The 24,232-nt window shown below is 38.6% G+C and overlaps 5 protein-coding genes, 3 long non-coding RNA genes and 1 pseudogene across 10 annotated transcripts in view, besides 1 other annotated feature; 1 reads left to right on the top strand and 8 right to left on the bottom strand.

Moving 5' to 3' along the window:
- Positions 1-805, bottom strand: part of Eip75B (Ecdysone-induced protein 75B) — a 113,744-nt gene extending 112,939 nt beyond the window's left edge. Inside the window, exon 1 of the mRNA NM_001259893.2 lies at positions 620-805. The gene's annotated coding sequence lies outside the window, so the exon portion shown is untranslated. The remainder of the gene's footprint in view (positions 1-619) is intronic.
- A 4,031-nt stretch (positions 806-4,836) lies between these two features.
- CG44006 (uncharacterized protein) lies at positions 4,837-6,259 on the bottom strand. The gene is made up of 3 exons (NM_001275073.1): positions 5,726-6,259; positions 5,033-5,595; positions 4,837-4,979 (listed from the first exon to the last, which is right to left on the bottom strand). Exons 1-3 carry the CDS (start codon positions 6,222-6,224, stop codon positions 4,917-4,919), a joined length of 1,125 nt encoding a protein of 374 aa, NP_001262002.1. The 5' UTR covers positions 6,225-6,259; the 3' UTR covers positions 4,837-4,916.
- A 149-nt stretch (positions 6,260-6,408) lies between these two features.
- On the bottom strand, positions 6,409-8,232 carry CG44005 (uncharacterized protein). 2 transcript variants are annotated; one of them, NM_001104165.2, is made up of 3 exons: positions 7,686-8,232; positions 6,769-7,331; positions 6,409-6,704 (listed from the first exon to the last, which is right to left on the bottom strand). In NM_001104165.2, the coding sequence occupies exons 1-3, from the start codon at positions 8,176-8,178 to the stop codon at positions 6,648-6,650; spliced, it is 1,113 nt and encodes a 370-aa protein (NP_001097635.2). In that variant the 5' UTR covers positions 8,179-8,232; the 3' UTR covers positions 6,409-6,647. The 2 variants fall into 2 exon arrangements, with proteins under 2 accessions (NP_001097635.2, NP_001262003.1); NM_001275074.1 differs by having other exon boundaries at positions 6,568-6,704.
- A 238-nt stretch (positions 8,233-8,470) lies between these two features.
- Positions 8,471-9,972, bottom strand: CG44004 (uncharacterized protein). 2 transcript variants are annotated; one of them, NM_001275075.2, is made up of 3 exons: positions 9,443-9,972; positions 8,738-9,294; positions 8,471-8,685 (listed from the first exon to the last, which is right to left on the bottom strand). In NM_001275075.2, exons 1-3 carry the CDS (start codon positions 9,936-9,938, stop codon positions 8,632-8,634), a joined length of 1,107 nt encoding a protein of 368 aa, NP_001262004.2. In that variant the 5' UTR covers positions 9,939-9,972; the 3' UTR covers positions 8,471-8,631. The 2 variants fall into 2 exon arrangements, with proteins under 2 accessions (NP_001262004.2, NP_001287104.1); NM_001300175.1 differs by having other exon boundaries at positions 8,569-8,685.
- A 640-nt stretch (positions 9,973-10,612) lies between these two features.
- On the bottom strand, positions 10,613-11,193 carry CR45391 (annotated as a pseudogene).
- A 2,496-nt stretch (positions 11,194-13,689) lies between these two features.
- Positions 13,690-14,212, top strand: lncRNA:CR45392 (long non-coding RNA:CR45392). Its single transcript, NR_124977.1, has one exon. It is a non-coding gene; the product is annotated as a long non-coding RNA:CR45392 (long non-coding RNA).
- Positions 14,213-17,229: 3,017 nt separating this feature from the next.
- lncRNA:CR43253 (long non-coding RNA:CR43253) lies at positions 17,230-21,419 on the bottom strand. The gene is made up of 3 exons (NR_124978.1): positions 21,126-21,419; positions 20,926-21,035; positions 17,230-17,653 (listed from the first exon to the last, which is right to left on the bottom strand). It is a non-coding gene; the product is annotated as a long non-coding RNA:CR43253 (long non-coding RNA).
- lncRNA:CR32194 (long non-coding RNA:CR32194) lies at positions 21,414-23,167 on the bottom strand. Its single transcript, NR_048293.1, has 2 exons — positions 23,146-23,167; positions 21,414-23,070 (listed from the first exon to the last, which is right to left on the bottom strand). It is a non-coding gene; the product is annotated as a long non-coding RNA:CR32194 (long non-coding RNA).
- Positions 22,783-23,429, bottom strand: CG34253 (uncharacterized protein). Its single transcript, NM_001104166.2, has 2 exons — positions 23,234-23,429; positions 22,783-23,070 (listed from the first exon to the last, which is right to left on the bottom strand). Exons 1-2 carry the CDS (start codon positions 23,304-23,306, stop codon positions 22,805-22,807), a joined length of 339 nt encoding a protein of 112 aa, NP_001097636.1. The 5' UTR covers positions 23,307-23,429; the 3' UTR covers positions 22,783-22,804.
- Positions 23,430-23,857: 428 nt separating this feature from the next.
- Positions 23,858-24,186: a mobile genetic element.
- Positions 24,187-24,232: the final 46 nt, after the last annotated feature.

The following is a 24,232-nucleotide window of genomic DNA, read 5'->3' on the forward strand; positions in this document are numbered from 1 at the left end:
TTGTTCTGTTTAGTTTAGCAACCTGCTTTTAATTTACTTTTAACTTTTAGGCTTTCGATTGTATGAACTGTTAAGTACTTCGCAAACCTTTGTTCAACTATTTCAAATTTTATATTTTTACTTTTTGCTTCGTTTATTATTTTAAAACAATTTGAGAGCATTTCTATGCACATTTTTCGTTCTTGATATTATTTGACCGTTTTTTATGCTTTCATGAGTCACATAATGCTTATACATATGTATATGCTTAACATCGTTCAGTTATGCGCAGTTAAGTGAATTTTGTTGAATGGTTCATGAGTTTAAGCATAAGTTTTCTATTTAAAGATAGATCAGTTTCACAAATCCTATATATAAAGGATTTCTGTTAGTTGAATTATTTTCAATGACGACGAGTGTTAACTTGCACACAATAATATGTTACACCATATTTTTTTATAGATATTTCTGTATTTAATATTGTCACAGCTTAAAATTTTAAACTTTGGCAATTGTTTGCACTATTCTGATTGTGATTGAAAAGACTGTCCTTGTGCTTCCCTTGTTACTTGTGATATTTATATAGCATCGAATTGGCACACAAAACTCACACAACTCTGCCTTAATCCAATTCACGTACAAAGAGTTCACCACTTATTCGGACGCATCACGCAGATACTTTTTGTATCTGCATTCAGAGGATTGCTATTTGTCCCGATCGAATTCTGGTGCTAACAAACGAAAGTTAACCGCCGATTGGTAAGACGATTGCGCAGAAGAGGAAAAGCGCGACAGAGGACGGAACGCGACGGTGACGGTGCGTTCCACATGACGTATTCAAAATGACTGAGACCAGACCGAGACTGGACTGCAAATTTTCGCAAAAGTGAAAAATTCTACTTTCAATATGAAAACGAACTGCGCTGTCGCCGTCGACGCCGACTGCGCTGCCTGGGCGGGAGTTGTGCAGCGGCAGCGCACTGTGGGTGTGGGTAAGGTAGGTCGTGGTATGGGAATGCACAGTGGCTACAGAGAGAGAAAAGGGAGAGCACCATCACCATTACAGAGAGTGATAGAGAGAAAGAGCAGAGCGGAAGGCCGACAGAGCCAGAACCTGCAGCGAATGCAGAGAACAAAGCGGAGCAGAGAAGTCAATGTACAAAGCAGATTGGGGGTGCAATGGACGCCGAACATGGAACTCAGGCGCGGACGTGTACGTCGCCACAGTGGATGCCCGCTAGAAAGAAATCGAAATCATGCTAATTTTTCAGTTTAAGAAATCTGAAATCTTGAAACTTGAAAAATTATTTAAACAATTAAACAACTAAACAAGTTCTTTAGAGCATTATGTTAATTTTTTTTTGGTTTAGCTAAATTAGAAAGAATTTTTTAGAAATTTGCTGATGTTTTCATGTGGAACATATGGAAGGTGTGTGTTGATTTCATCCTTTAATAACCCAAATATATTTTACTACTAGCTTGGAAAAAAATAAAAATCCCTACCAACCTATATTAAAATTTTTAGGAACTCATTAAATGATGAACTATCAATAAAAAGAAATAATAAAATAATCATTATCCAACTAGACAGGCCAAATTAATGATCTCGATATCGCAACATTTCAAGTTGCCCTGTACCGGGCTTTCCAAGCTTATTTCCATGTTTCTGACGTGTACAGTAGTACATATCGTGGTTCCCGCCTGGAGTGACTTGCCCCTTTTGCGTGCTTCTTTTGGGGTTGCAAAGTTTTGGCATTCCGGGAGTTGTCGTAGCACAGAAATTAAAAATAATTGCAAAAAGTCGGCGAGTGGGTGGATTTCTCGGGTTTTCTGATCCTGGTTGTCGGTCCCTGTCTGTCTGGAGTTGCAACCCCTCGGGCAACGAAATGAAAGCAAACTTCAGACTCTTGGACTTGGGGTGTGGAAAGCGAGTGGGTATCAAAGGGCCGCGAAGCAGAAAAGGCGAGAAAGGAGTAAGAGGACAAGCGGTTTCCTAGACACTCGATGGGCTACTTTTTGTTTGGTAAGGTCGGTCCCAGGCAGAGATACTTCCTTTATGAGCTTCGATTTTAGCCAGCATCGGGGGTTGCACTCTTATGGATCTGGCTTTCATTGTCTTTCACGCTGTGGGATAGGTTTGAAGGGAACAGCATCTTGTAACCTTGATTTTCTTATTTGCCATTGTTGTTGACAAGACGGGATTAACTTTCAAGAACTTATCATCACTGTTCCCGGACAGCGTTTCAAGAAAACCCCCCGTGACTACACTATTATAATTTTTTAATAGAAACTCTGAAATTGCATATTGACTATTTTATTTTATGGAATATCGATGCTTATTATTTTAAGTTTTAACGACTGTACAAATAAACTATAGCAAATGTAATTTAACCTTGCAAATACCACTGCAGACATTTGCCAATTCAGGTTCAGTCTTCTGGGGCATTTTGGAACCGAATCTGTCTCCTTGAGGACCTCCAAATGCAACGAGGGCGTTGCATTGAGACACTGGCCCTGGCAGCCCTAATACAATAGTGGTCAAATACCATGGTCAATGACAGCGTCGTGAAATTTGCAACTGGCGACACGTGGCAGGGGCAACCAGACGCCACCCTTGGTCCTTTTAAGAGGATGCCCCCGTCAACCCAATCTGAATCCAGTTAAAAACGTCTCTCTTTCTCTCTCTCTGCATAGAGCGGATGTGCAAAAGCGCATGTTTGCGAGCTGCATCGATGCACTTGCCACACGGCTGCACGAAGGTTAAAAGAGTTTTCAGGGGCACTACGAGACTTACTACTGCTCCATCGGGCGAAGACCAAGGACCAAGGACCAAGGGCAAGGACACGCAGGCATGCGCATTTCCGCATCCGAAGTCGGGTCCTTGGCTCTGGTTCGGTTTCGTATTCGGATCCATGGCTGGAAGTGCCTCATTGCCAAGGTCCCAAGCGTGGGGAAGGCAGTGATGCCCACTATAGACTGATACAAGTTCCTGTATTACCTTATGATGCATATCTAAGCCAAAATTTCAGTATAGTTAAACAACTAGTTCAAATTGCTTAATATAAATTGTATGATAGAGGGCACCATTTTAAATATTTTTCCATCCAACGCTTAAATACTACAATTCTATTAAGTGAATTTTCACTTACCCCTCATTTTACAAAATTGTCAGTCATTGTTAAACATTACTGTACAGTTCGATGAAGCAGGCGTAAAGCTCCTGTAAATGACATTGGGTAGTAGGTGGCAGACATGGGAGAAAACAAATATAGTGGGTACCGGGTGAAGCGGATTAATTTCAGGGCTGCACACTGCAGTTCTTTTGCATTTCCTTGACAAATTGTAAACTGAATGCAACCGATGCAGTGCAAGGATATATGGCACACACGTGTCACCCACACTCACGCGGTCGCTAAAATTCGACATTGCACCGATGGTCATTAAAAGGTCAGCAGAAACAAGTCCTTGCCCAGATCCGAACTAAAATGCGCAAATGTTTGGCACGCTTTAATGTTATCATCATAATATTTTAAAATATGTAAATTTAACTTTTATTTATAACAATTGATACATTTTGTATGTGAGGATTGCATTTTAGAAGCAACTCGCAAAGAATAAATACAGCAACATATATTCTTGAATAATAAATATTGGGTATAATACGTAATGAGGTTCATATAGAAAATATTTTTTAGCAAGCATTCTGTATCAATAATAAAAGATTTTTCCATACATTTTCTACTTAAGCAGACACTCACTGTGATTAAAAGTAGTACGCAATTAAACATAGAAAAAAACATTGTCTACGCCAATTAGTAAAACTGTTGACCAGAGCGAATAAAGCAAGTCCGAATTTACATAGCCTAAACAAACTAAACAAAATGAAATTTCGGGCCTGGGCCAATTATTGGGTCAATGTGCGTGCATTGAACTGATTCGGCCAAGTCAAAGCGTTAACGTGGCCAAAAGTGTGCTATAAGTCACTCGCCTCCAGAGGGTTCATTGAGACTAATTTTCATGGGGACCCGCAGAGCAGGAGACAAGGAGCTCCGGAGGGAGTATTTCTCCTTATTTATGGCAGAGGAGCAGGCGTCGGGTCGGTGACTCAGTGGCAATATTTGGGTTTAGCAAGAGTTTATCCCCTTGTCACCCTTAGAGCTTCTCCTCTCGTTGAAAATATGGGAATTTTCGACATTGCAGCCACACAAAAATCCCTACAACGTTGCTAATCGATAATCTGAGAATTTTTGTTTATTTTTTTTTCTCTTTGTAACATAAAATCAGGACAAATATAAATTAATTTATTAATATATACACAATCTTCCACTTTTTGGAAGTATATTTAAATAAAGGATGTCATGCTTGAGGTGAACAAGTTTAGATTATTCACCTCTATTGTATTATTCCAACCTGAACCCAACCTGAAGTTGAATCATTGTTCCAAAAACTCCCACTTTAGGCTACCAGCGCCCAACTACCTGATGAGTAAGCCACGGAATTTGCGGCCAATGTTGTTGAACCTGCGCGGGACTCGTGTCCATTGCACCTGACACGCACTCCTGGATGGAAAGGACAAGATTGAAATGGATGGGTATGGCGCTCAAGTTCAGGCGCAAGTTCAAAGTTCGTGTGGGGCTTGGATTTGCTCGAGTATTAGTCATATTGTTTAAATTGTTCCATGTGCATGGCTTTGCTTTAAATATTTGGTGATATCTCTTTTGCTTAATAGTATATATTAATTAATATATATTTTAAACGACGAATATATACTCACATTTATATACTTCTCCAAAATGATAAAAAACAACATCAATATAGAATTTTTTGAAACATACATATATATTTTGGTATTATCCTAACATTATTTTCATGATAATCTTGATAATTTTGGGCCAATCTATAAATAACATATGGCATATGGGAGCCCAAATTTATATTTAAAACGCAAAATCATACAAATAATTTAAATCTATTAACTCGGGATTTGAGGTCCTTGGAATCTTAAAAAAAAAAAAAATAAATAATGCTTCCCACTATTTGTTATTTATTTTACCAATCGACGAATCCATTTTGACTTTGCACGAGCGTAAATAATTAGTTTAAAAGGTTCCTCCTTCTTGACGCCGTTATCCTTGAGAACTTCAACAATGGCTGACACAAAAGCTTGGTAAATTTTAATAGCCTTCATTGGTGTATAGAATGCACGTAACTTTGGACATGATCGAAGAACTTGGAGAAAGTTATCTCCATCGAATGGAGGTGGATTGGAATTTTCATTCATCTTTTTAATATTCACTCCATTTTGCAGAATAAACCCAAACAGAAGGCCTTCAATGTAGCAGTTGGAGTTTATCATGTCTAAAGTTTTTAGCTTCGGACAATCGGGCAATTCCGTAATAATTTCGCAGTCGTTAATTTTGAGATCCTCCAGCTTTGGCCAAATCAAAGGATGCGGCTGTTCTGAGGGTATTATAGTTATGTTGCGTACTGTCAAGGAGCGAAGATTCGTAAGTGGTGTACAAATCTCGAGAAGATTTAAAGGTAAAAATGGATTGAAGCTTTTATTATAATCGATCACTAGTTCCTCCAGAGCAGTTAACTTCTGAATCTGGCAGACTAAATAAAAAGCGAGTGTATTGGTTATTCAACAATTTCTTAGGGTATAAATGTGTATATGGAAAAGTATTGAAAATATTGATAATATTTTTGTATTTAAATTGGGCTATCACTAACATACTTAACTTACCATCTTCGGTAATATTACCCCTCAATGCTAATTGTGTCACATTAGCCATTTCTGCGACCGAATCGAAAAGCTTTTTCGGATCTTTCGTGAATATAGTAAGTTCAGCTGATACCAATAATTTACTCATTTTCAACAAAAATGACCGCACGCCGTCACAATTGTTTTCGAACACATCAATTCTCACCGACTTCAAATTGGTACAATGCTGCTCAATCGACTCAACCAGTATATCACTCCATGGGGTGTTCCAAATTTGTCTGCTGGAAAATTCCTCAACAGTCGATCCACATAGGCTCACAATAACCAACCACAATTCTTGAGTTACTCCAAAGAAAGGGCTGAGCTTCTTAAAGGCACTTCGACTGTGGTACGCAAACGCTTTGCCCAGCTTTTCATGCACCTGTGCCAGTTGCACCTTATCCACAAGACTCTGTAGTTCCACGAATATGAGATCGAGGACTTCGATCGGCAAATCGTATATAGTCCGCTGGTTTTCCATCGCAAAGCTTTTAGCCCGAGAGCTAATTGCGAACTGAAAACTGCAGCAAGAGCATCGGCTAGCTAAAATCCAATTGAGAGGGGGAGAAAGAAAAGTTAAATAAGAGAAACCGAATCGTACGTATGAACATATTCCGACTCTCCAGCTCTCAGTTAAGTGACATCACATCGTAAGTTGTGAAATTATTTATAAATATTATAAGTTTAATGTAGTTTAAATAAATTTATAAATTTATATTAGTAACATTAGATAGATATATGCAATTATTGTTATTCAGTTCTAATTCAATACAATTTAAAAAATAAAAATCAAATATTTTCTAAGTTTTACAAATTGTACAATCGTTCTATACAGGTTAAATAAAAATTAAAATATATTTATAATTAATTGTTTTGTGTTTTCTGATATACAATTTGCCAGTCCTTAAAACTTGTACAGGTAAAGCGTATGAATCACTTCAGGATTAGAAGTCCGTTGTAACTGAAAGACGAAAATTAACAACGAAAAGTGTATGTAAAGTAAACATATTGTAGATTCCACTCACAAATCGTCGAAACCATCTAAGCTTGTCTCGGCAGTACAATATCAGCTCGAAGGGTTCTTTTCGCGTTGATGCAGTCTCCTTGAGAATATCCACTACGGATGTAACAAAAGCTTGGTAGATCTTGATACCCCCCATTTGAGTGGACAACACTTGCAATTTTGGACAGCTTCGAATGACTTGAAGGAAACTCTGGCCATCAAATGGTGCCGGTTCACAGCTTTCATCGATTTCCTCGATATTATTGCCGTTTTTCAAAATAAAACTGCATACATATCCTTTGATTCTACATTTGCAGAATTTGATATATAAGGTTTTCAGCTTGGGACAATCGGGCATCACTGTGGAGATTTCGCAATTTTGCATTTTCAAATCTTTTAAGTTTGGCCATATCATGGGATGGAAGCTTTCTGGTTGAGATATCGATATATTGCTCACAGTCAAACGCCGAAGATTTGTCATATTTCCGCAAATTTGAAGAAGATTAACTGCTCTGCATCTATATCCTCTACCTTGATAGATGAGTTGCAGCTCCTCCAGATCAACCAGTTTGCACAGCTGATTAACTGAAAAATGTGGACAACAATGTAACAAGTTTACTATTTTATAATCGCTACAACAGCGGTAAATATATGCAAGTAAGTATGTAAATAAGTTTAAAAACGAAAGAAAACATTATAATTTACAATGTTAAATTAGCCGAACGGGAGTCAAAACAAAAGAAAACAAAGACGGACAGAAATCTGATAATCGTCAAGCGGAAAAAGAAATTTACCGTTTGATATCGGCCGAGCCTGAATATAAACAGCAGCTTATCGTATTATATTTACTTCTATGTATACTCATTTAACCCATTAAGGCCGAGTGAAATGAGAATATAACACTATTGGGAATTCGATTTATTTTCCTAAATGACTTACCTCCCCGGTCAATGTATCCTTCATACAAGAATTTTTTCAAGTGTTTCAGCTCGGCGACGGCATTAAGTATCCTCGGCGATTGGCAACTATCGTTGAGCTTCAGTTCGACCGATATTAAAGAATTCGCCAAATTCAATAGAAAAAATTGAAGACTGTGACTATTTCTTAATGTAGCACTGATGTTCACCGACTCCAGGTTGGGACAGTACTTCGCAATCGATTTGGCCAACAGATCGCTCCAGGTGTCCGATCCACAGGTAAATTCCACAATGGAAGGGCCACAATTCGCCAGCAGAACTCGATAAAGTCGAACGGGAAAATGTATTTTTGGTGAGAACTTCTTGTAATCACTGCGGCTGTGGTACGAAAACGCTTTTCCCAGATAATCATCAACCTGCGCCAGTCGAAGTTTGTCCCTTAGATTTCGTAAGTTACTAAATATGATATCGAGCACTTCGAATGGCAAATCGGTTATAGTCCGTTGATTTCTCATTGCAGGTACCCCATACCCTCGAGAGCGAAGGCCAAACGCAAGACTGGTGCAAAACTGATGGGGATGGGAATTTTAGCGAATTCCAATTGAGAGAGAGAACCAAGTACTCCTCACTTGGAGAACTAACTGTAAATTCGCGCAAGCTGTCATCATTTGGAAGGTTGTACTTACTGACTATAAGCATGTTTTCCAATTTTTCACCAATTTTTTAAAAATTATAATTTCTGTAGAATTTACAAAAATGTGAATATACAAATATTAAGAAAACTAAATAATACATTTTTATTTATTTATTTTTTTAATTTTATTTCATCTTTTCTTAGCTAACATTTTTACATAATTTAGATTTGCTGTTTTCTACATATATATATCTTTATAAAATTATAAAATATTTTTTATATATATTTTAAAATCAATTTTGGATTTTATTATTATAGTAATATTATTTTTTCCTTATTCTTCAGCTAAGTAAAGGCTTATTAATTCAGCATTTGGTGTCCGACGGAGCTAAGGGTTAAAATAAGCCAAAATTTAAGACATCATAACCAATTCCACTTACCAATCTACGAAACCATTTCCACTTAATACGTCTACACACAACCAGTTCAAATGGGTTCTCCGGCGTCACTTTATTTTCCCTCAAAATTTCCACAATAGTAGACAGATAGGCCGCATAGAGTTTAATATATTCCAGAGGAGTGTAAAGATATCGTAAATTGGGGCACCCTCGAAGTAATTGAAGAAAACCGTTGGCATCGATCGGTGGATGGCATCTTTCATATAAGGTTTTTAAATTTCTCCCATTTTTAAGTATAAATTTTAAAATGTAGCCTTCGTTGGAGTTTCGGAGGTAATGAATATCCAAAACTTTTAGATTAGGACAGTCTGGTAACTCGGGAGTTAATGCGCATATAATGAGCTTTAAGGTTTCCAGATCGGCCCACATTTTTGAATGGGGCTCTTCACATGAGATTATATGAACATTATTTATAGTCAATTTTCGCAGGTTGCTTAGTGACGAACAGATTCTCAGTATGTTGACATCAGGCTTGTCTAGATAATAATGTTGTTCGATGTTCAGCTTCTCCAGGGCGACCAATTTCTGAATTTCGTTAACTGAATGAAACGCTGTTAGAAATCATTCACAAACTAAATTTCAAGAAATTTTTCAAAATTTTTTTTTAAATTTTTATCCGATGCGTTATATCCTTACAAACATAGCAGTAAGTTTAAAAACTATTATATTGTGCTATTAAAACCTTACCGTTCTCGTCAATGTATCCTTTTACTGAAAGTTCCTTTAACTGCGTCATTTCACCAACAACTTTCAATATTTCGAATGGAAATCGCGAACGTTGTTCCAATGAAAGGGATAATAATAATTTGTTTATTTTTCGCAAAAAGGAACATATTTGGTCACTGTCCGACCTATATAAAACTGCTGTAAACGATTTCAGATTGGTGCAGTATTTGGTAACCGCTTCGATTAGAATATCGTTCCAAAAGTCACAACTTCTATCGAAAACTAATTCCTCAGTTGTGTGGCCACATTCTTGTATTACCAACAAAAACGATTCATTTGATAACCACGGTGTTACTTTAAGCCTCCTAAACTCATTTTTGCTGTGATAGACAAAAGCTTTTGTGAGCTTTTCGTGAACCTTAGCCAGCTCCACTTTGTAATTCATATAAATAAGATGCGTAAATATCAGATCGAGGACTTCGACCGGCAAATCGATTATACTCCGCGGGTTATCCATCACAAGCTTTTTCGTCGAGAGCGAAATGCGAACTGAGGCATCTGGCAAACTGTATTTATTAAAGAGAGAGATGCATTCGCAAACGAAGAGAAACATAAGAAAAGCTTTTGTACTATCTGATTAGAGTTCACTGACATTACTATTACTGTATATATGTACATACGTACAAATTAGGTGATATCCACTTTGCATTTCTTCACACTAATTTCCTTTCTACAATACAATAAATGTATTAATTATTTCCTTGAACACAGTGTGATAAGTTTATTTTTTCACGAATAGTAAAAAACTGTCATGATGTATATTTATATATGTACATACTTATATGTCCTATGTCAGCATTGTAACGCACGTAAATTCCCAAAAGAAACTCCAGGGTTCTGCTGCGCTGATGTTCTACTAATGGTATCCTTAACCAGAGCCATTGCAATCTCTTCTGGCCAGTTTCCAAACATTTTTTAGCTAACATTCAGAAAGAAGAATCTTCACATTGAAGATAATTTCGGGAGAGCCTTCGTCCTCCGGGTCATCTAATCTATATAAAAACTATTCTGAGCAAGTGACATTTTACATTATTATGATCACAACCGCTACAAGGACTCTCCACGTCGAATCAACACCACGATTCAGCTGTTAATCTCAAACGTCAACCTCAGATACATATGTATGTATGTCTATCTAAATGGCGAACTGAGAACAAGGCCCCAGTCAAAGATAAACATTAATAAATTCACGAAGCTCACCATTTTCGTCCACGTATCCCCTGAAGAAAAAAATCCTTTAGTTGCGTTTTTTCACTCACCGCGATAACGATAGTAGCCGGAAAGTAATTTTGTTGGTTTATTTTTACCGATGTCAGAGAGCTTTTCATATTTTCTAAGAATGACGCCATGTTTTCCCGATCAGACAAATAGAACAGAACGAATACTGATTTCAAATTGGGACAATGTTTCTCAACCACATTTCTACCACATACACCGTATACAAATTCTTCAATCGTGGGCCCACATTCCCGAATAAGAAACTTCCAAGAATCAAGTGTTAGCCGTCCGTCGAGCGTAATTGTCCTGAATTTGTTGCGGCTGTGACAGGAGAAAGCTTTTGCAAGCTTTTCGTGCGCCAGAGGTAAGTTAACTTTATATTGTAAACTAACAAGTTTTTCAAATATCAGATCGAGGCTTTCGAATGGGGCACATCGTGTATTCTCCGTTGGATATCCATTACGAGCTTCTGCCTTCAGAGCGAAAAGCGAACTGAGAACTGTGTCACAGCTCACTGATAAAAGAGCAGAGTGAAACTGTAAAATCGAAGAGAGAAGAAGAGAGAAACTTTTGCAGTCTTTTCTTGTGCAATACAATAACCTGTCCTAAAAGGATTAATTATGATATTGATGTTGCACTTATCGTATCTTTTTTATTGTAAAAGCTAATGTTTGTATAAATATTACTAATTTATCCCGCTATTTTTTCATGCACTTTGACTCGGAGAGTGCAGTGGCAAGCTGATGCAAACAAAACTTTTTTCTTGAAAGACAACGCTTTTAAGTATGTGAGTAAATAAACAAGAAAATATACAACTGCACCATTATGGGCACCAATAGCAATATTGCCTCTAGAATACAGAAAGATCTATTGGGCATAAAATCTATAATAGATAAATAACTGAAGTAATTAATTTAATTCACAAATTATCATTAACTACGATTTATTGTGATTTAAGCTTATTACTTCTTAATTACTCAAAGTCGAAATTTTGATCTGATCACCGCCAATTCGTTATTACTAACAGCAGAGATGCAATACTAATAGGCATGCTTCCTTTAAGTTATGTAACTATAGTGGCATGTACATATGTATATGTACATATATCTATATCTACATGTTGAGGTCAGTTTAATATAGCAATTTAATGTCCCCACTTAAAGACTCATTTAAGGGCAATTCCCGCTGCGGTTACCACCTCACGAGCACTTACTTGGGCAAAACATCAAGCTTATTCTGCAAATCGGTATAGATTACAGTAATTATACTGTCGTAATGTACCAACCCTTGGTGACAACCCTACTCTCAACCCTCCTTCTTCACCCAAAACTTTCGCTAACATGTACTGTTGCAACAGTAAAGCAAGTTAACAAAAGGCGCACGGAAAAAGTAAAGCAGTTTTTATTTCTGATACTTATTATTATACCCGTTACTCGTAGAGTATGATTTTGCATTTTTTAAATTATTGATTTCCTTTTTTGGCAGTGTAGGGCTATGTCTGACACTTTTGATGCCAGTTGCGTGATAAGAGGCTACCAGATGAGCCGCTGACGCAATGCAGTGCAGCATGGAGGTCAATAAACCATCCAAAGAATGAGGGAACGGCGTAAAAATTCATGAGAAAAAGGGTTGCAAGCTTTTGCTGGGGATAGTACTTACGTTTTTAGCTGTAAAACGAAGGGTGCTTTCTAAATAAAGTAAGCATTTTTAAGCACTGTTATATGATTAAAACATTTTTATTGACTTATTTGTAAGCATTTGTAAATGTTAAATATATAGAGCACCTATACTGAATCTAAATAAAATAAATAAACCAACAGACTGGTGACTACAATTAGCTTATACATCCTAAAGCAACAGTTTAATTTTATTGAAGAGAAGATCCTTTAAACAGCATGAATTGTGAACAAATCAAGGAGAGCCGCCGTTCTTAATATGTTCGACAGTCTTACTTGCCAATGCGAAGTTCCGCAGACTGGTTCTGCATTATAATTTTTCATTCAAGAGCGAAGCCAACCGAACCACCCACCTTTATTATTTTAGAAATTGCATTTAGTAACAGGGGTTGTTGTATGCATATTTGCCACTGGCAACTGTGACTCACCTCACCTACTTTCCACTGTGGAAATGGAGTGGAAGTGCGAGAAGTTGCACAATGGGCTGACTGAAGTGTCTTTTGCCACTTGCAACTTTCTCCATTTCTCCGGTATTAGCGCACACTCTCCCTCCAGAACTTTCCCTGTGACGAAGTCGGGCTGAAGAAAACTCGCCCAGCAGGTTCTTGGATAATCTGTCTAACAAATATTGCGAGCCCAGGTGAATGCAACTAGTTTTTCCAGCACTGGGGAAAAACTCGCAATGGCAATGACCCAACGGAGTTAGCCTTGAATCTGCGGCAAGTGGAAAACCAGTTAATGCCATAGGAAGACTAACTGGAAGTTTTCCACCAACTAAAGCTAAAGGAATGCTGAAAATATATTGTGCAATACCTTAATGCAACTTATTCAAAAAAAAATATATTTTGTAAATTTAAGTGATAAGAAAGAAGTAATTGTAAACTTAATTAAAAATGTGATTATTTTTTTTAAATACATCTTGACTTTTAATCTGCTTACTTGCTGCCTTGAATTAAAATTCGGAAATAGCCAGCAATGCAATATATGTGTGTAGCATTCAGTATCGCAGCTCCGTTTTTAGAGATAATGAGTAAAAAAAAAAAATAAGTGAGGATTAAAATTAGCTGAGCTTGTTTTCGACGATATTATCCATCCATGTCCTGGGTCAATTCCGAAGTAGTTGATGCCAGACCAGCTTGGATATTAGTATTAAACTATGCAATCTCTGGTTAACATCTTTATGGGGCCCTTGTCTCGACGCAATGACGCCAAATGAGCTGTCGTCACCGAAGCACCACCCACTGCTAAAAGCTGCGGCGCATTGATAAGACAACTTTTACTTTAGTGAGTGGTGAGCGAGCAGCAGAATTTTCTAGTTTTCACTTGTCACACAGAAGAGACGGGAGTGCGAGTTGCATTTTTTGTTATTTTATTTGTTTTTTCGTTTCTGGGTGCGGCACTTTCTAATACCCAAGCTGGGGCAGAACAAGCCGTTCGAATGAGTCAAAAGCGCGAAAAGGACCGAGAAGGAAGCAGGCGCGGAGTGCAGCAGGAGCCGAGAAGCGAGACTCCTGGGAAAATCTAGTGGTATGGGTAGGTCAACCACCAGACATTGAACCCAGCACTCACACACACAGTTGCGCACTCCAACTTCCGTTGAGAGCCAAGAGAGAAACAGAAAGAGCGATGGGCGTAGGGCGTTGGGGGATCGCAGGCGTTGGAAGGCACACACGCGAAAAGCGTGCAGCACGTGAATGGAGCACAATGCCCAACAGAGACAGAGAGAGAGAGAGAGAGAGACGGCGAAATAGCAGGGCACTGTCTGCCATGGCGGGCGAAAGAGAACACGACATTGGCACCATGCAGACCGATTCTCGGAATACCCTAGAAACAATTGAAAGGTATAAAATCTCAGTTTTTCAAGTTTTTATTGAAGACGAATTATAGGTTGGCCTACTTGTATATTGTCAATGCAAGTATTTGGCAACGTTCTTTATTAAAATTATTTTATTTTATTTAATTCAAAACCTATTTAAGAACTCATAAATTCCTAAAATTATATGCTTTTGTATAGATATAATTATATCCTATCTTGCATGAATATGAAATATACTGATTGGCCAAAGTAAAACACTTTTTATAAGTGTATACAAAGAACTGGGGGAACTGAATAACGTCGGTCGTTGCCTAGCGTCATCGTCGCATTTCGCAATTCGCATTGTGCGCTAGTTTAGTGGGTTGAGTGACACAGACACAGTTTGCGGCCAGAGCGAGACGGATGTTTGTGCGAAAGGGAGGGGAAATACTCGTAGATATTGGAGAAGTTGGAACGAACAAGTTTTCAGTTGCGGAGTTGGAGGCACTGTTGCGATTTTGTAATCGTAAGCCAAGTGAAGTTACAGGGCTGCCACACTGTTACAATTCTAGTCCAAAACCACTATATTTCCAAAGAATATATAATCCATATTTTAAGTTAGCAAATAGTTGTGGTGATCGAATTGGTGCAAAAGTATGCTATGTTTTTTGTATTCGACAGCATTAGGCCGGATAAGGAATTCCGTTGGCTAGTTTTGGTTTAATCTTCAATTTACAAAGGAGTGTACATTTTCATTATTAAGTAATTCTATGGGAGACATAGGTAAATTTTTTTAAAATCTGTTAATTAAAAAGGATATAAGGATAATCGGATTTTCAACATCTGGCAACTTCCTTACCCATGCCTTATCAAAAAGCTGACGAAAGGGGAAGACTGGCGAAAAGCGTGCACATAGAAAACATAACAGCGAAACGAAAAAGAAAAACCCCCAAACAAGCACTGCAGTTCTCCAGATCCCTTTCTCTCTCTCTTTTTCCCATTTCCATTGCTGTCTCAATTTCTAGAACCGAGCTCCCAACTCCCCGTTCGAGTTTTATGTAGTATGTTTTCGGGATGTGGAGTATACCACTAGGATGGATGGATAGCACACACAGATACGGGGCTTTTCCTGTCTGTGTGATCGTGTGCCTCAGTGTGAGTGCGCTTCTGTGCGAGTGTGTGCGTGTGAGACGAAGCGAATCGAGTCGAGAGTAGAGTAGGACAAAAGGGAGACACAATTTTGGTAGCAATGACCTTCACCGCGTTGTTCAAGTTGTCGTGGTTGTTGTTGCTGTCGCTGCTCCAAGCACACACACTTATACACATATGGATATATGTGTATATGTGTGCACACACAGACAGGAAAAGCAGCTGCAGATACAGAGAACGATAGAGAGAGGAAGGCACAACGAATGATGCATGAGTGCAGATGGTTGCGGATTTGTTTTGCTGGTTAGAAAAGGGGGCGGTGGTGGCGGTAGCTTCGTTCTCTAGCCGCTAGGTGACGCGCTCGCTTATGCACCCCCCTCCCCCATAAAAGCACATAAAAAACGATATTAAGATTATTATAAGTTTCGGTTATATATGGATCCCAAGTTCTACAGACGAATGCAACAAATCCATTGACTTAAGAGCAAATATAACATTTCATTAAACTGAACAGAACATAAATTATTGATCGAAATATAAAGTTAAATTAAGTTGTTATTTTATTTAAACATGAAGCAAACATACAGATTATAATAATGACAAATAAATGTATAAGGGATAGAGTAATTCATTTTTTAAGCTCTTAAACTAACTAGCATATTTTCTCAGTGCACCCACTAGCCTCACAATCCGATCTGCCGCTTTTCCTGCTCGCTTTCCACTGCACAAATTAAACGTACAAAGATAAAAGTGCTTTTGTGCTGCCATTGAAAATAGAGTTGTGTGTGGAAAAAGGCGACTCGTGGGCTAATGGGTGGCTCGGGGTCTGGGGGCTGAAGGTGGTGAACCTAGCGTAAACTTGACACTGACGTCGAATGCACTCCACCCGCCCGCTCCATTTTTCCCACTCCTTTGGCCCCAGGGTGCGGCCCGTCGCTTTTTGTTTTCCTTCTCTTCTTTCAATCGAGTCTTGCCTCTTTTTTTCTGCAGTTTGTTATGTTTATTTTCATTTTTTTTTCGCTTTTTTTTTTTTTTTTTTGTGAAAATTGCTCAAGTGCGACGCCGACATGGGGGATGGCAGGGGGGCTTCGTTGGCTGGCTGGGTGTTTAACTTTTGGTATCATTGACCTGGAGTTCTGGAGTTTCGCAGGCAGACAAAAAGAACACCCCTGCACATTTCGTTGTGGGTGGAAAAATGGGGAAAGGAGGGAGTCGACGTCGGACGGTTAGTCATTGTCGACGCCATTTTGGAAAATTTGTCGCAAGTGCATACAAGTGCATAAACACACAGATACATGGCCAAAAGGGATGTGCACATACATATGTATATTTATGTAAACATACATATTTGCCGTTTAGCTTTATATTTCCCCCACTTTACAATAGGTTAGTCTGTTATTGTTCTGTCTGTGAGGACTACAATTTGTCCGTGTGCGCTTGTTTATATATGTATGTATGTATCTCCGCATATATAGGAAAGTACAGAATATGTATGACAAAAAGTTTTCGCTTTTCGTTGATTTTCATTTTAATTATGATGTCCCGTTTTCTTTTGATTGCAACTGATGAGTAGTTAAACTGTCACATGGTTTAGTTGGGGAAAAGCGTTAAACTGAAATCCTCGAGATGGGATTACTCGATGACAAATTAAGGACCGTGTGCATGTTAAAAGTGGGGTTTGATTGTTTAAATAGCCTTTCAGATCGGGGGAAATATTTCATAATATATTACAAAAGCCACAATGTTAACATACGGATGTCTGACTTCAATTATGCTGAGTGATTTAATAATAAAATATATTCTTTGATCTACAGATTTAGTATAATAGATACACACTATATCTAATAATTTAAAAAAAACCGCTTTTTACTCTTAACTCAAAGCACACAACGGACTTAAACTAAAACAAAGGCAATTTCAAAACATTTTATTTTTTAATTTACTTTCAATACTGATATAAAACCTTTATTTTAATTTCAATGTGAATTCATCGATTCCAGGCTTGGTCACCAAGATATCAAGCCCATTGTTCTTCAAATAGCAATTTGAAAATTCCCAGTTCATTCGCAATTCACTCATTTGCAATTCAAACTTGTTTTCACAGTTACTGCTATCCGAGCGCAAATCTCAGCTGTCCATTATCGTTGGGCATCTGCCCTGCAATTCACCCCACTGGCACCTTGGCCAGCAGATATCTGATGAGTACACAGATGGGAAACCGGCAAATGGAGCACTCAATGGACTAGGCCAATTAAAAATCCAGCTCAGGCTCAGCGAGTGCAGCGTAATCATCATCACGGACATCATGGAGCTGGGCATTGTGTTGGTTTTGGTCTGCAAACAGAAAGGCCACGAATAGGTAGGTCTTGGTTACACAATAGAAGCCTGTAAATGCATACCGCAATCAAATATGGATTTTCAAACTGGCAGTCAGTTTATGCGTTCTTTGGACTTATAGTCAATTTTAACGATAAACGAATAACGCTTAAACATCAATTTTTTATGGAGTATTCTAACAATATTAACAATAATAGAGCTACAAAATTATTAAAACAACCATTTGAAGATATTTTGTATTACATTTTATATTATGTTTATTACTAAAACCAGCTCAAATACTATGAACATAAATATTTGAACATAAAGGCAATACTCCCAGGCAACAGAAACTTCCTAGGTTCCTCCACCCCTCCTTAAAACGAGGTTGATGAATGCCAGACCAGTTCGGATCAGGAGAGCAACGTAGGGAGTATCGGAGCGGGGGCTCCAAGGTGACGGTGCAGGAAGCCGCTTCGAGAAGCACCCAGAATGCCATGGCCAATGCCATCGTGGCGCAGTGTCAGTGTCAATGCCAGCAGACCTGACCTGAACTGAAACTGGGTGAGAGTGTGGGAGGGGAATCAGAGAACTAGAGAATGGTAGAGCCGGGGAGCTGGTGAACACGAGACCCGAGAATCGGAGGAGCGGAGAGAAACCACCTCGGCGATGTGGAATGCAACAAAAGCTAGAGGCACGACTCCGACGATTATAGCATCGGCTAGCGACTCGAGAGGCCATTAGCCCGAGCGATAGGCCCCTGGCTTTGGGAGTTTGAGGGGAGAAGATTCCCAGCCAGAGAGAACTCTACGGTAACTCTTCCTCAATTGCCACATATTAAAATCTCTGCTTTTCTCTAGTGACGACGCCTGCGCTTGACGTTCTGCATTTGGTTGTGAATCTCTGGTGCTGTGCAGTTCCAATGACCGTGGGGTTTCCGAGATGCGCTATCTTGGCTTCAAATTATGGGTAAGATTTGGCAACAAGAAAGTGAATGAAAATGGGGATAAAATACGTAAATTCAGTTTTATTACTTTTCACTTATTACATTTTATCGGAAGTTTGTGTCCGTCTGTTTATTTACATTTCGAATTAAAATTTAATTAATTTAATTTAAATAAATTCTACACTAATGCGAATATTTTCTTCTATAGAACAAGTACGATTACTATTTCCATTTCCTTGAATACATGTCCCTCTGATGGACCTGAACTGAAAGATTACACCACCGAAAAATTTGGTGAGCTACTGGGACACAGAGAGAGTGAACAATTCCCGTGTTTTGCAATTAGTCTGATGTGAAAGTCGACATTGCATTCCAAAATGAATGGGGTGGAGCAAAAGAAGAAGGGAAACCGATGCGATTCGCTTGAAGCTCGATGATTGAAAACTTACCCACAAATTATGCGCTAGCGAAAAACGTGTTTGGCTCACAGAGCCGGGCATTAAGTCAACTACACAGTCTTGGGCACGGAATCCGGGAACTCGGGACTTAGAACTGGGATTGGGAACCGCACTCAACGTTCGTCGACCTTGCAACTCGTTCTGCACATTTTTATTTGTTTATTTTTGTTTTCCCAGCGATAGGTAAAACAAGCCCCATTAGTAAATGTGGTAAGGAGCATTGGATGGTCGATGGCAATATACTTTGCCCAGATAGCATCGTCTCCGGTCGGCTGAATGGTCATTGAACCGCCAGCCGGACAAGTACTTTTTATTTAACCCCCAAAAACCGGAGGCGGAAACTCCAATGCCGAAAATACATATCCTGGTGCTATAAGTCGTAGTAGATTTCCCTTTCTGCCACTGTCTGTCCTCTGTGTTTCAACTGCCACGGTACAGTTTGCCCCTTCGCTGGATATATTTCTGCTGGCAGTCTGGCTCGGATTTTCAACTCCAATCCCAGACCTCGTACTCTGAGAATAACTCCAGAGTCTGCTGATGCTCCACTACCTCAAAGCTTGGGATAGGAAATATATTTCACAGTTGTTATGTTGTTATGTTATGGTGATGGTATGGAACTTCTGTGGAAAGTTTTTCCAGCTCTGAGGCAAATTTTAAGGTCCTCTAATTTTATAGACTAGGGGCGCCACCTGGAGTTCAAAATTATGTGCTGCCTACTTTTGAGCTGACCGACGGCTTATGAACTTATACAGATATGTATGAGTAAGTAAATAATTAAGTTTATTCTAAGTAATTTCCTCATTTCAAATAAACCATTATAATTATACATTTGTTTATTATATATAATACGCTGACACATAATTGGTTTATCAAAGTTAAATGTGATTTATGATGCTGCCTACTGAACACTAAGAGCACAGTTCATATGCTGACTATCCAAAAAACTCCAAAAATAAAAACACCAGACGATGAATTGCAGTCCACAGCTGCTGTCCTGCCCAGCTTCCACTTCTTCAGAAGAGGAACGAGTGGAAAAGAGAAAGGGATATAAAGGAGAGAGAGCGAAAAAACCGAAAAAGCATTTCGTCGTTTTTAGCTGGCACGAACAGATCAATGACCTGCATTTCACAGCCGGAGACACAATTCAATCGATAAAAGTGAAGAGTTGGGGCACCAGCTAACACACACACCGCACACACACACACACAAACAGCAACGCACTGCATACACACACTGACACAGCGAGGAAAAAACAACATGGCGAACGTGAAATATGCAAGCTTCCTGCAGGAAAAGCCAAAATGGCAGACAGCATGCGGCGAACGTGACGCAGTGGAGAAGGTTTGATGGGAGCGGGGGTAGTGAGTGGTGGGGTGTGGAGTCCTGATGGGGTCAGGGGTGGAGTTGGCGCTCTAGGGGTGGATGCAGCCGCAATGGAACTTTCTAAATTTTCTAGAACATCAGCAAACAGGAAGAGCGAAAAATGTGGAGCGAGAGTGAAGCTCGAATATTTTATTCCATTCAATCAAATCGAGGAAGCCACGGGCCAAAAGGCTGATTAAAAATTGAGCAAAAAAGGGGGAAAACAACTATCCTGGCCAACATCCAGCCGAGTTCCCAGACAGACAGAGGTTGACGTTGCTTCCAAATGTAAAAAGGGATCGCAGTCGAGTGCATTGTAGCGTTAAATAAAATAACAACAAACATATTCATATTAGCAACAACCCCACAACAAACACACAATCTATTGCCTGTTGTCTTGGCCACGTACCTTAAACACCCCCGAAATCGCCACATTCCCCAGCAAACTGACCAAAATGTAGACAAAGGTAATGCACAAAAGTTTTTGTCAACTTTTGTTGGGTTTGGTTTATCGTGGAACTTACCTCCTGTCTGGAAGCTTTTCGGGGTTGTTGCCGGCTAAACGGGAAATTAATGATATTTCTCGAAACGCACTTGACTTGCCGCGCCTTATGATTTCTTTGATTTTCGCAATCTGGAACAGGAGAAAGTCAAGGATTAGAATGGGGTAAATGGCTCATTTTAAGCAGTATGTGTTGCTTTATTTGAAAACAATTCCACTTACCCCAAGCATGTTTATTTTCTATCCAAATAAAGATGCATTAACTGTTTATCGGATCGTAGTCAAAGAAAATAGACAAGCATATTACTAAAAGAAGGCATATCAAATATAAAATAAGAAATCCGAAGGCGAGGTAAAAGCAGGCAACCAAGAGTATCAACAACATCTTTATAAAGACTATGTAATTTTCATTAAATTGACTTCACGGTGATTTTTTAATCACTTCTGCTTGCTGTTGATGCATTTGAAACAAACTTAAGAATTTTGATTTATATTTAAAAGCAAGCCAGTGGTTTTGATTTCCATTATTATTATGACATTTGATGAGTAATAATCGATATCGATTATATTTAAGATGGGGTATCCTATTTTATAATTTAGTTTAATAGCTTAACTAGTTTCTTAAAAAAATTAACTTGTTGTGAAATATTACAATTTCTTATTTAGAAGACTTTAATATAGTGCGATATTAATGATGCATACATGAAGTGATCAACATCCCTGGATCAAAAAAAAAACAATTTATATACACTCATTAAAAGCAAATTGTTATCTCATAACAGTAATGAAAACAAAGAAGTTATTTAGCGTATTTTTTGTTAATATTAAAATAACTGCACATACATAAGTTCATTGTAGATAACATTTCTCGGGTGGAGTAATAGATGGTCATATGCGACTAGTAAGTGCCGATTTCGAATATTCATCATACCACCCGTGGGCCCTGGAGGAATGTAAGTCAATTAGCATTACTAACACACTCCCACGCCACATTTTTTTTCAGTATCTGCGGCATGCAGTTGTTGTTGTTGTTGTTGATTTTGATGTTGCTTCTCGAGTTGCGCTCTGAAATGAAAACTGCAGCGAAAGTCTGGGCATGGAAAAAAGCGAAATTTTTTGCAGTCGTCCCGAAAAGTGCAGCCCTGCAAAATTGGAGTCATCCAGCCAGGATGACTCTCTCTCTCTCTCTCTCCCTTTCTCTGCCAGGACTCTGACTGGTCTGCCGCTATCTCTCCACTTCCACTCCATCGTAGTCGCTCCATCTCTGTCACTTGCAGACACAGACAGTGGGAGTTTGGGAATTGCAAAGGGAGCTCTGTTCAGTTTTGTTGAGTTGTTTCGTAGTTTGGGATTCTACTGTCTGGGCAACTACCTGCCCCCATTCCCAAAACCTCGGCTTCAAACTCCACGCGCAGAGTTGTCATGACAACCAACCGATATTCCAGAGTCCAGACTGGGTGTTGCGAAAACCGGGCCCTGAAAATACGAGCAAAATATCCAACTTCTCCCCCGAAGCGCAATGGGTCAGTGTACAATTATTTTGTCAAATAAAAAATCAGCAGAGAGTAGGTGGCGGTGGGAGTTATAGGCGATAAAGATTGGAGTGGCTTACCAAAATTGAGTTTATTACTGCACTTCTTTTTACCAATGGATATATGCAAATATAAAACGCGTAAATTTAGTTAAAATAAAATACTTCAAAAATACTGTCTATACAATTTGTTAACCACTACCACTCACTCTGATTCTATATTTAATTTGATGAAGGGTCTTTTGATTTATCCCCTTGGAGTCAAAACTTTACAATTATAACCCTACTACAAACAAAAATGTACGTAAATGTTTAAAAAATGGAAATGCCCAGTAAAAGTTGTAAATTAAATACAATATTGTTTTCTTGTTTATTGGCTGTTCTGTCCTCGGGCTACTTGCAATATTCTGAAGTAGCCATCACCCATGTAGATTTGTGGTTCATCGGGACCAGTGCCATCTGGATTGGTCTTCCAAGTGATCGTGAGACAGGGCTCCCCTGCTTTGAGATCCTTCGACGGTAATGTAATCCGGTAATTCTCGGCATTTTCCGTTCCTATATTATGTTTAACTAAGATAACCGGCTGTTGAACTGTAAGCGGTTGTTGATACGTTGCTTGTTGTTGAGATGGATTCACTGAAAAAAATTGCAATTATTGTGGTACTCTTTAGGTTTATCACTTTCTGACGAAAGTATTTTAATAACTATTACCAATTACTTAAAAATGAGAACTATTGGGTAAAACACAAGCACATAGGCAACTCTAAAAATGACACAGAGATTACAAAGCTGAACTTACATGGTGCGCTCCACGCGCAGGCAATCAGCAGCGGATACAACGCCAGAAACTTGTGCAACGCCTCTGATTTCATAATTTATATATATGCGGTCTATGTGGAAATATAAACAAATACTGTTGTTGTCTGGCTTCCTATACTAGATGCAGCAGTTCTAAATTATCTTTCGATGACGACGACGTCCTCACTCCGAGCAGTCTGAGCTTAAACTGTTCGATCGTCTGAGCAACTCGGGATTATTGGCGTTCTTCCCAAACTCTCTCTTCTCCGGCTCTATCTACCTGGTAAACACAGAGTCTACTTATCAATTTTTCCTGAATGAACAAAATCTATTTGTAAACAAAGCTGAGCGCTGTAGCGACATCGATCGCTTGAGAATCTAGAACTGATTATCGAATATAATCTCCCAGAGAACAAAGGAAAAATCTCCGTAGTGGCCGTTATGGCATTATCAATGAATTAATCAGAGTAGAAAGATGATTTTTAAAAGCTCAATAAATGCTTAAACGTTAAAATTATTACATTTTGCTGGTCAGGGAATACAGACAATGAAAAGGGGTTTAAAGGAAAAATATTATTTTGTATATTCATAAAAAATTCAAGAGAGAATGCTATAAAAAATAGGGTTTTCAAAACGATAGAAATTTACAAGACTAATAAAAATTTGAAAACATCGAAAAATTTATCAAAAGTGTGGGAATGGCAGTTTTGTGCGGTTTTTTGGCGTTAGAGTGGACGTGGCAACATAGGTCAACAAACTTGGGCTGTTTCTTTGTCTTTTAGCTTTTCTTTCCAGCTTTTATAGTTCCTGAGATCTCGAAGTTCATAAGCACAGACAGACAGACTGATCCCGATCAAGAATATACTTTATATAGTCGAAAACGCTTCCTTCTGCCTGTTACATAATTTTCAACGAATCTAGTTCACCCTTTTACACTGCGATTAACGGGTATAATTAATTTGCTTTATATTTTAACCTTTGCCATATTTCTGTAATTCTT

This window comes from Drosophila melanogaster, chromosome 3L (assembly GCF_000001215.4).
Source record: "Drosophila melanogaster chromosome 3L".
Classification (NCBI taxonomy): domain Eukaryota; kingdom Metazoa; phylum Arthropoda; class Insecta; order Diptera; family Drosophilidae; genus Drosophila; species Drosophila melanogaster.

Coding starts and splice junctions, on each gene's coding strand:
- CG44006 (NM_001275073.1), bottom strand. CDS start 6,224: ATGGAAAACCAGCGGACTATATACGATTTGCCGATCGAAGTCCTCGAT. Junction 5,596..5,725: donor GGGTAATATTACCGAAGATG/GTAAGTTAAGTA, acceptor CTTTTTATTTAG/TCTGCCAGATTCAGAAGTTA. Junction 4,980..5,032: donor CAAAATGGATTCGTCGATTG/GTAAAATAAATA, acceptor TTTTTTTTTAAG/ATTCCAAGGACCTCAAATCC.
- CG44005 (NM_001104165.2), bottom strand. CDS start 8,178: ATGAGAAATCAACGGACTATAACCGATTTGCCATTCGAAGTGCTCGAT. Junction 7,332..7,685: donor AGGATACATTGACCGGGGAG/GTAAGTCATTTA, acceptor CACATTTTTCAG/TTAATCAGCTGTGCAAACTG. Junction 6,705..6,768: donor TTAGATGGTTTCGACGATTT/GTGAGTGGAATC, acceptor TTCGTCTTTCAG/TTACAACGGACTTCTAATCC.
- CG44004 (NM_001275075.2), bottom strand. CDS start 9,938: ATGGATAACCCGCGGAGTATAATCGATTTGCCGGTCGAAGTCCTCGAT. Junction 9,295..9,442: donor AGGATACATTGACGAGAACG/GTAAGGTTTTAA, acceptor CGTTTCATTCAG/TTAACGAAATTCAGAAATTG. Junction 8,686..8,737: donor GGAAATGGTTTCGTAGATTG/GTAAGTGGAATT, acceptor TTTAACCCTTAG/CTCCGTCGGACACCAAATGC.
- CG34253 (NM_001104166.2), bottom strand. CDS start 23,306: ATGAAATCAGAGGCGTTGCACAAGTTTCTGGCGTTGTATCCGCTGCTG. Junction 23,071..23,233: donor CTGCGCGTGGAGCGCACCAT/GTAAGTTCAGCT, acceptor AATTTTTTTCAG/TGAATCCATCTCAACAACAA.